The sequence below is a fragment of the Arachis duranensis genome, chromosome 7 (genome assembly GCF_000817695.3).
Source record: "Arachis duranensis cultivar V14167 chromosome 7, aradu.V14167.gnm2.J7QH, whole genome shotgun sequence".
In the NCBI taxonomy this organism is placed as follows: Eukaryota; Viridiplantae; Streptophyta; class Magnoliopsida; order Fabales; family Fabaceae; genus Arachis; species Arachis duranensis.
The window spans coordinates 54,832,756-54,843,363 of NC_029778.3; the positions used below are offsets into that span (position 1 = coordinate 54,832,756).

The 10,608-nt window shown below is 35.2% G+C and overlaps 1 protein-coding gene across 2 annotated transcripts; it reads left to right on the forward strand.

The window, feature by feature from the left end:
* Positions 1–6: 6 nt before the first annotated feature.
* LOC107459074 (uncharacterized) lies at positions 7–3,253 on the forward strand. Of its 2 annotated transcripts, XM_052252198.1 has the most exons (5): positions 7–199; positions 315–1,840; positions 2,503–2,552; positions 2,630–2,885; positions 3,007–3,253. In XM_052252198.1, exons 3-5 carry the CDS (start codon positions 2,508–2,510, stop codon positions 3,183–3,185), a joined length of 480 nt encoding a protein of 159 aa, XP_052108158.1. In that variant the 5' UTR covers positions 7–199; positions 315–1,840; positions 2,503–2,507; the 3' UTR covers positions 3,186–3,253. The 2 variants fall into 2 exon arrangements, with proteins under 2 accessions (XP_052108158.1, XP_052108157.1); XM_052252197.1 differs by having other exon boundaries at positions 7–1,840.
* Positions 3,254–10,608: the final 7,355 nt, after the last annotated feature.

Below are 10,608 nucleotides of genomic sequence, written 5' to 3' on the forward strand. Positions count from 1 at the left end.
TGCAGTGGTGGTGGAGGTCGCTAGAGGAAGAGAGAGCTAGTGGAGAAAGAGAGCAAGTGAGATATGAGGAAAGAGAGAGATCTCGTGGGAGAGAACGCAAAGAGGAAGAACTGGAATTGCCGCTGTGCTTTGCCTTCGCTGTCGCTGCCGCTGCTGTTGGAAGCTGCGCCGCTGGTAACTACCGCTAGCTGTCTTCTTGGTAAGCGTTCGTTTCCGAAACCCCTTGAAATTAATGTTTTGTAATAATCCGTTAGGGATTTTGAGATATTGGCAACTTAGGGTCGAGTTTCGGTCATTGCATGTTGTGATTGAAGCTGCCGCTGCTGCGGGTCAGAAGGAAAAAGAGATTTTTGACGCGTTTCATAGCTTTTGGATTTCGACAATCGAGATAGGGCGATTTCCTAAACTTAATTTATTATCAAGAATTGTTTTAAGTTGATATTAATTTGAAAAATATATTTTTATGATTTCGTAAGTTTTATGAATTAAACCGAGTTTTCTTGAATAAATGTAAATGCTAGTTTGAATGGTTTATTGATTGATTGAAGATGTTTAGTTAGATTTTGTATTTGGTTTAAAGTTATTATGATGATGATTGAATTGTGATTGTTTCTGAATATTGAGTGGGAAAGTTAGTTTGATTAAATACTTTGTAAAATGATTTTCTTGGTTCGGGATTAATTTGATATTAAAAATGAATCGGCATTTAAAATGATTTGGGATATTTGGAATGGGTTTTGTTGGTTTATTGAGAAAAGAGTATGTTTTGATCTTTATGGAGAAAAGATTTATGTTTTAAGTTCGAACTATTAATAAAAAGGATTATGCCTTGGATTTGATTTATTAAGAAAAGAAGCATGTTTTGAGTTTGATTTAACAACTACATTTTAAGGAATTATGATTCAAGGAGTTTAATAATTTTAAAGAACAAGATTGGTTGTCATGTCATCCTTCCTAAAGTCTCGAGACTCTGCCGTGAGGTTTAATTAATAAATGATTCTTTTAGTCTTTTGAAAGAGGTTTAAATCTGAAATAGTTTTGAAGTTGGTTTGAAAAATCTTGGTTAAGTAGGAACTGAGTTTTGTATGAAAGAACTTGTTTTAAGTAAAGTGGTTTTGGAGGTTTGGAAAAGGTTATAAGGAGTAATGATTTATTATTTAATTTTTAAAAATTCGGCGTCTTACACCAATGTTACGAAAGAGCTAACCTGGATTCTAAGTTGGGTTAACTTGAAGGTAGGGAGGATAGTGAATTCGTAATCGATAATGATTCGATGAACTGATGGTTGGAGTACCTGTAAGGAATTTTGACAATCAAGTCACTATTAAGTTCGGGTATCATGCTCTTTATTTATCGTATTTAAAGGAGAATATGAGAGAGGAATCTTGCATAAATAAACTTATGATCATATCCTTATTAGGTTGATGTATCTGTCAAAAAACAATTTTTAGGTTCAAGGCTTCTTTAGGTCCAATCAAATACTAGATCTAATGAAAATTAATAAAATTTACACATTTATAATATGGTTGGGCTACACATCCAAGAAAATTTTCATCCAAGTTCAACCAAGTAGACCCAATACCAAAAAAATCCAATCTCATTAAATGAAACGTGTATTACACACGCAGAAACCTGAAAACATTACCAATTTAGTCACGCATTGAATGTGAAACAAAGTTCCTTCTTGACACTCGAAATTGCTATTGGAGAATTTCAAATCTCTCTCAAAATCTCTCAAACTACATTCGTCTCTTCAAAAACTGCTCTACTGAAGAATCATGTGAAGCTTTCGAAAGGAAGAAGAAAAGACAAACAAAAATAAGAACAGAAACTCCATAAGGTATGAGAAAACTATTGTTATTATGTTCATTTAATTTCTCACAAATCTCGCATTTCTCCTAGTTCTATTTAAGGTATAGTCGATTAAGTTGGTTCGTCTAGTAGATCGACATATTCTGATTCTATTTTTTTCTTCGTAACTAGGGTATACGAATGGAAATGTGTTGTTATTTTATTCATTCTGATATACAATTCGGCTAATCACTTACTTTAATTGAGTTCATTTGCATGCAGACATTTTTTTCTTGCCAATTGAAAGTTTATCACGTTTTATTCAAACATGAGTAGAATTCGGTTCATTAGAGTTGGTGATTTACATTCACTTGATTGTTAAGTGTTCACTTGAGTTTATTTGCATGCAGAAATGATTTGAAATGTGATTTTTTTGCTGATTGAAGGTTTATCAACTTTTATTCAAACATGAATAGAATTTGGTTCATTGGGGATTTGAGTTACATTCACTTGATTGTTAAGTATTCACTTGAGTTCATTTGCAATCAGAAATGATTTGAAATGTGATTTTCTTGCTGATTGAATGTTTATCACCTTTTATTCAAATATGAATAGAATTAAGTTCATTGGGGATTTGAGTTATGTTCACCAGATTCAAGTATGCATGCTTGTGTTTGTCGGTGTATTGACTAAATATTTTTGTCCTTACAGCAATAATGAAAAAGATGATGGTCACAAAAAAGGAGAAGCCATACTATAACGTAAGCGTATACACATTAAATAAACTCTATTTTTGTATTATAAATATATTATAACATATTATTTCAAAACCTTGCAGAAAAATCACGATCTGAGATGCCAAACAAAAGCAATAGCAAGGGTGTTCAAAGAAATGAGTCAGGAAAATAAAAATATTGTGGAAGAAATGAGATTCGGTGGACTGGCACATGTGCCAGAAATGAACGTCTCTCACAAGCTCTTGAGAGAATTGATTCGTTGCTATGATGACTATCATGGATACTTTGACATTCTCTATGGTAGAATATACATAACACCTGCCAAGATAAGAGATGCGCTGGTTATAAATTACGGCGGTAATATACTTTCCACCTTGTGCTTATTTCGTCTCATTCATTGCTTTATTTTAGATTCATTTGAATATAGAAAATGAAACTGAGCCTTTTTAACTGATTTGTCTATATTAAAATATTGTAGGGGATGGTTTTCCTGAAAAAGTTGAGTACAACAAACTGACTGAGGAACAAAAGGGGACAATTGACAACTTTAAAGGTGCTACTTTGGCATCTTTGACAAAATTTGTGCTTGACATGAGTATTGAAGAGGAAGAGAACCGACAGAAATTCAAAAGGACTGTTTTCATTGTAACACCCTAATTACTTTAAACCTTACCTCTAGCCGTAAAGCAAAGGTTAATCAAAGGTTACGACAATTCTAAGGCTTATACATATTTATATATAGAAGGAAATAATATATTCTAGAAGCCCGATGAAGGATTAAGCTCAAAGACAGAATTTCAAAAGCGCGAAACGTTCACACGAAGCTAACATATAAGATACAAGGTATAGGTGCAAAAGAATAGAACATATATAAATATAAGAGTATAATAATCATAGGAAACTAGCCGCAGCTTGCGGAGTTTAAGCCGACTAGTTACAACAAAAAATACAGAGTTTTGGAGTTAAAACAGCTTATACAACTTATCTCTCAAGTAAGCCTCTAAGGCTATAAAGTCTAAAACAAAAAGGGTGAGAGAAAGTACTACAACCAAATAAAACAGAAATAGACCAGGAAGAAACCATACTCTGCTCTGCCACCATATCCGCAATTTCACCGAGGTGAATTACAACCTGCATATGAAAAACAACAATGAAGTATGGAATGAGAACCGGAGGTTCTCAGCATGGTAATAGTGTCCAAAATGTAAGATGTAAGACTCCGGGACGCCGAAGGCTCCTAGAACTTCACATCTAATACGGATATTCAAGCTTAGAATAAATTAAATAAATAAGGAATTTAAACCAGAAACCGGGTTATCTAAAGTTAGGAGAATTCTAACTAATACTAATCACACCGCTGTATCCCACAGCCTTCACCAACCTAACCTCTGTGCGATCCTATCACCACCGCCTGCCTACCTCCTCAGCACCAGACAATCACAAATAATACAAGCAAGTAAAACACAAGTAATATACATGTACAGCAAGTAAAACACCTAGCAAATAAGCATATTATTCATTTAGGCAAGTGATGAAATTAGACAAAGCAAACAAAACACGTAGTAGATGCACATGATGAATGCCTGTCCTATTGGCTCATGATATCACTTGTCGATCTACGAATGCCAACCCGACACATCCTTTCGGATGTCGCCTTTCTACCACGTCCGAGGATATAGCGCTTGGCACGCTTTTGCTCCGAGGATATAGTGCCTGGCACACTATCATTCCAAGGATATAGTGTCTGGCACACTTGCATGCTCATTCCGATAATATAGTGCCTGACACACTCTTGCGGCAGAGAAGAAAAATAACAACAACATCTATTTCATCATAAATCATTCTAAGGGTATAGTGCCTGGCACACTATCATTCCAAGGATATAGTGCCTGGCACACTATCCACATCCAACAAGTCCATCGACCTCAAATCATCACCAGTCATCACCATTTCTCATCTCAAATTACTTTCAATTATCAATTCTCAACATTCCAAGGATATAGTGTATGGCACACTTTCCTTCAATATCCATCAAGCTCATAATAACCTTCATCGGTTCTTAATTCCACTCTGAACTCATTAGTTCATCAGTTTCTCAATTTCTTGTCAGTAATCACCAAGTTCACTACTCTTCCTTCTCCCTCAACCAAACTCATCCTCAATACACCAGAAACCTAAACCTCCGTTATCTAACATTTCAAGGTAATACCCAAATTGAATCTCCTAGGACCTTTGCCATGTTTTGATACCCGAAATAAGCCAAAGAGTCTCAAATAGGTGTTACAAAAGCTTACAAGCTTGTTAGGAAGGTGAAACAATTAAAAACAAGAGTTTAGTTGAAAAACAGGGCATGTGCGTACGCACAGGGGTGTGCGAGCGCACACCCAGGAAAGTTTTCAAATGTGTGCGTACGCATAGACGTGTGCGTACGCACAGGTTGTAAAATTTTCAACTCTATTCATCTGCACAAGGCATGCGAACGCCGTCAACAGAGTGCACCTTCCAACGTGTGAGTGCGCACAACTTGCAAAACTTTGTTTGTTGTGTGTGCACACAGATCGTGGTAGCGCTCTCAATAGCAAGCCTTCCCCTGTGTGTGCATGCGTACAAGGCTGTGCGTGCGTACAGGTTCAGAAACTCACAGGGGTGTGCATGCGCACAAGGTTGTGCATGCACACACAAACCAGAAATAACAAATTCTGCAGCGTACACAGAATTCAGATTTTGACACCAAACTTTGAATGATCATAACTTCCTCTACAAAATTTATTTCCTACGAACTTTATATCCATTTAAAGATTTTTCCATGAACTTTAATTTAAGGCAAATTTCAACACACTTTGAAAACTGAGGCTCAAATTATGATCCATCAAAGTTCACCAAAGATCTGTTTTTACTAAAAGTCTAAAAACCTCAATTTTACAAAAACTCCCAATTTAAAACCAAACTAATCATAACCCAGACAATACCAAAACAACATAAAAGTCCATACCATACTCTCCCAACTCAACCATCTATAATAGCCCAATTAAACCATTCAACACCATCGAAACCCTTAATAATCAACATCCAAGACCATTATAAACATTCATAATCATCATCAACCAACAACAACATCAACAACCACTACAAATCCTCATCAATTTCAATAGTCATCACCAAACAATATCTAACATTACCCAAATTCATCAAAATGTTTATTCCTCACATTATTCTCATAAAACTCACATCCTTCACCCATTTGTCATCAACATTAATATCATACTCTTCCTCAATTAATCTCAACATTAGCAATCATTATCAACATTCACTTTCCCACAATCCTCATAAACAATAATAAATCACAACATTCACCATTAATCTTCATAGTCATTAATTACCAACAATCAACATCAAAATTCATTTATTCCACATTCCAAAACTCTGTATCATCATCCCCACCATACAACTTATCTTCAAACATCAAAATCACATACAATTAAACATACACCCAAACATCCAATCCTATCTTAAGGTCAACTAGTCTAAGGTTCACGAAACATTACATATTACATAAAGGAAACCGAAACCATACCTTGGCCAATTCCCAATATGCACAAAACACCTCTTTGAGTCCAAACAAGCTTCCAAAAACCCAAGCCAACTCCAACAAGCACCAAAGCTCAAACTAACATCATATAACATACAAACATCAAGCCTAGGGTTCACAAAAACAACTAAACACAAGAGTTTAGTGAAACCTTACCTTACCCAATGAGACTAGGGATAAAATCTAACAATTATTCGCTCCTAGAAATCACCTAAACAAGCAAAATCACAAAATCTACTCAAAAACCAAACCCCAAAAATGCAGAAAGTTAGGGCAGGAAACTAGAGCGTGAGTTTTAAGTTCTTACCAGATTTTCTTAGATATAAACAAAGAGCTCAAGGGCTTCGCGTCGCTGCAAACGGCTCGTCAATCGGAGTTCCGTAGCTCAAGTTATGGCTAGAACAAAGAGAAGGTGAATAGTGCCATCTCTCTTCTCCTCTCTTCACCATCTCAACGCCCCCTCTCATGTTTCTAGGGTTGAAATAAGCTGAAAGCTCATTAAACATGTATATATATATTGGGCCTTGGGTTCGGTTTGGGTCCGGTCCAACTCGTTAGCGTTCTTAGTCCGTTTGTCCCACTTTGGGCCAAAACCTTTAAGATCAACGCCCAATTTTCGATTCTAAATTATTTTTATCCTTTCAAAATAATAAATCAACTTTCAAAATCTTATTTTCCAAAATATGTGGTACTAGACAGACTAGAGCCGGTACTGCCAGCTTAAGCGCCAGTACACATTTTTACAAAAATTTTTCGAAAAAGATACATTTTCCAACTTAGAAAAAATTCATTGAAATCAAATTTCACCTTTAAATTTTCAAATTAAAACTTTTAAATTTTGAATCTACTTTGAACACTTAAAAATTATTATTTTTACTAAAGTGATTAAGCCGGTTCTTACAGTCATCATTGTCCAAAAGTGCTTCTTACTGCCAATGACAGTAAGCACGGCCTCCCCAATACATAACTCGCTTGCCCTTCATGTGGATAACCTCCAACGATGGGATTGGACATATCATGTGCTAAGCTTTCTAAAAAAGGGATCGAAGCCCATAGAAAAGGAAAGAAACTTTCCGTTGATGACTGCGTCTTCGTTTTAATGATAATATATTTTCATGAATCGAAGTTTTCTCGACTGGAAGCAGATGATACTCCCGGGCCACCATGGGTGGCCTACTGGACATGGAAGAATCTGCTAAACCTGATTGCCATGGAAACAACTGACTCAATGGTAAATTAAATAAAAATTTCCCTTGAAAATTTGGTTCAGATGCTTCTAAAATACTCTGCTAACTAAATAAGTTTCTGTTTTAGAGACTTGTGTACAGAGCAAAATTAAGTAGGAGAAAGACTGAAGAAAAGAAGGTGGAAAAGAAAACAATTTTTCTAAAGGGGGAAAAGAAGGAAAAGAAGAAGAAAGAAAAAAAAAGAAAATTGTTGTTTTGGATTCGTCTTCGAAAGATGACAATTATTCTGAATCTGAGTATACTTCTCACCATCGCTTATTGAAAACTATCTTGTTATTTTAACAAAACTTTTTGTATGTGTTGTAGAGAAGAAGAAGAAATTGAGAAAACGCCGTGAAAGAAAAGAAAACAACCATAAAGGGTGGCGAAAAAACAAAAGCAAAATAAGGAAGCTTGTTCCGATGGATTTGGAAAGCAAAACTAAATCTGAAAACCAGTAAGTTTGGGAAATGATTATTTTTGCTTCATTGCTATGTTTGTTTAATATTCATTTGTTTTAGTTTTGCTTGTATTTGCTGAAAATTGTTCATGTGATTTTTTATCACACACACACACACACACACACACACACACACACACACACACATATATATATATATATCTATTTAATTAAAGCTTTATCTTGTTATTTTAACAAAACTTTTTGTATATGTTGCAAAGAAGAAGAAATCAAGAAAACACTTCCAAAGAAAAGAAAACAATCACAAAGGGTGGCAAAAAATAAACCAAAACTGAATCTAAAAAGGAGTAAGTTTCTGAAATGATTATTTTTGGTTCATTGCTATGTTTGTTTGATATTCATTGATACTTATTGTATGAATTTTCAGAAGTGAACAAGTAGAGGACATGACTGCTGAAAAAAGGAAACAAATGTTGGAGCTGAAAAAAGAAAAAAGAACAAAGAGAAAAAATGATGGAGCTCAAAAAACAAATGTTGCTCCGGATGACTGTCACTCAAAAGATGCGCGAAATGATTTATTGCAGACATAAAATTCAGTTTCTTATATAAAGTTCTTTTCTTTGTTTGCTAACTTTTCCTAAAACCTCATGTAATTCCTCTAAATTTATTGGATAATATTTATTTTTTTACTTAGACTGCTGATTGTAAATTTGGGCAGCGAACCTCTGTTACAAACTCAGACGAGCTCGACACCGCCTGTAAATACACCGACCAATACTAGGTAAATTCGGTTAATTTCTAGGTTTAGTTGTGGTTCATTGGAATCCAAAAATGATTTTTAATGTGTTTTTAATCTTCTGCTTTTAATCTTGGTTGATGATTTTAATTTGGTATCTTTTTTATTAGCAAAAATACCCCTGAAACCCTGGTGAGAGTTTTTAGAAGAAAGAAACTGCATCAAAAAAAAAAAGGAAAAATAGAGTTTAGAAACTCTAACTATGTAAGTTGAAATATTTACGTTGGTCTTTTAGATTTAGGTATTAATTTTTATTTAATTAATCACACAAAATTTGTGTTTAATTGTTAGTAGTACTACACCTGATCCTCAACTACAAATCATTGCTGTTGGAGAAGAAACTCATTCTCAATCTCTGGATATATGAGTTTTTCAATGTGCAGCTTTTAGTTTCTCAGTTTCTATTCTATTCATTCAACTATATCCCTTCAGAGAGTCAAATAGAAGAAGCTTCTGTTAATGAGTAAGTTGCACTTAAATTTTTTTTATTAGTTTTAATGGTATAGGATAATAATTTTAGGTCATTATTGAACTCTTTTTTGTTTAATGCAACAGCCCTCCGGAACCACAACAGCAACCGTGCGAAGAAGCTCTGACAAGGCAATCGGAAGAAAAAGTACACCTTGATGTGTAAGTTTTACTGCTTGTTCAAATCTGGGAAATTTTGGTTCATTATATAGTTTATTTGAGGTTCATTTGAATCCAGAAATCAATTCCGTCTGTTCTTCTTGATGATTGAGCTTTTTTGACTGCTAGTTCAAATATGAAGTAAATTTGTCGGTTCATTATTGGACTCTTTTCTGTTTGTTATAGCTACCCCTTGGAACCCGAAAACCAGGCCGGCTAAGAATCTTCCGCAAGGCAGTCGAAGCAAGAACCTCCGCTGAATGTGTAAGTTTTAATTAATATCCTTTTTATTAGCTTTGATGTTATATCATAATACCTTTTCATTATTACTTAAAACTTTCCTTTGTAGTCTTGTACTGCTACTAGTCCTTGGCAATGGGAAGATGATGCACCTTCCTTCAGCCTTGGGATAAGTCCCCTGATAAACCCCAATTTTGTAGTTTATCCTGTATTGAATTTATGAGATTTATCAACTTATCTCACATTTATTCAATGAAATAGCATGTTTTGTGAAATTTTCCTAATTTGTGCTTAAGAGTTAAAAACATGCTATTTGAGCCTTTAATTTGCTAAATTTAATTCACTTTGATTCTACTGGATGCCTTGATATGTTTGTTGAGTAATTTCAGGCTTATAAGACAAGGATTGGATGGAAGAAGTGAAGAGAAAAGCATGCAAAGTGGAGAATTCATGAAAAAATGAGCATTTGGAGGATTTATGGCCACGCGCATGCGTTATTCACGCGTATGCGTGAGAGGGAACTTCGCTAGGTGACGCGTGCGCGTCATCCACACATACGCGTGATGATGAGCGGATAATTTATACGCTTTTTGGCATTATTTTTACATAGTTTCTAGTATGATTTAGTTAGTTTTTAGTATATTTTTATTAGTTTTTAAGCAAAATTCACATTTCTGGACTTTACTATGAGTTTGTGTGTTTTTCTGTGATTTCAGGTATTTTCTGGCTAAAATTGAGGGACCTGAGCAAAAATCTGATTCAGAGAATGACAAAGGACTGCTGATGCTGTTGGATTCTGACCTCCCTTCACTCGAAAATGGAATTTTTGGAGCCACAAGAGTCCAAATGGCGCGCTCTCATTCGCGTTGGAAAGTAGACATCCAGGGCTTTCCAGCAATATATAATAGTCCATACTTTGCCCGAGTTTAGACGACGCAAATTGGCGTTTAACGCCAGCTTTCTGCCCTATTCTGGTGTTAAACGCCAGAAACAAGTTGCAAAGCAGAGTCAAACGCCAGAAACAAGTTACAAACTGGCGTTTAACTCCAAGGAAGACCTCTATACGTGAAAGCTTCAATGCTCAGTGGTGCGCGAAATTGTGAACAATACTTTTCACAACTCTCATAATCCCCGGTCATGAACCCCAAAAACTTGGTGTTCAATACCATGGCATTAACACA

What these genes read in the sequence shown, in the direction of transcription:
- LOC107459074 (XM_052252197.1), top strand. Translation starts at nt 2,508, where the DNA reads ATGAAAAAGATGATGGTCACAAAAAAGGAGAAGCCATACTATAAC. An exon ending in AGGAGAAGCCATACTATAAC is followed by an intron (nt 2,553 to 2,629) that starts GTAAGCGTATAC and finishes AAAACCTTGCAG; the next exon opens with AAAAATCACGATCTGAGATG. An exon ending in GCTGGTTATAAATTACGGCG is followed by an intron (nt 2,886 to 3,006) that starts GTAATATACTTT and finishes AAAATATTGTAG; the next exon opens with GGGATGGTTTTCCTGAAAAA.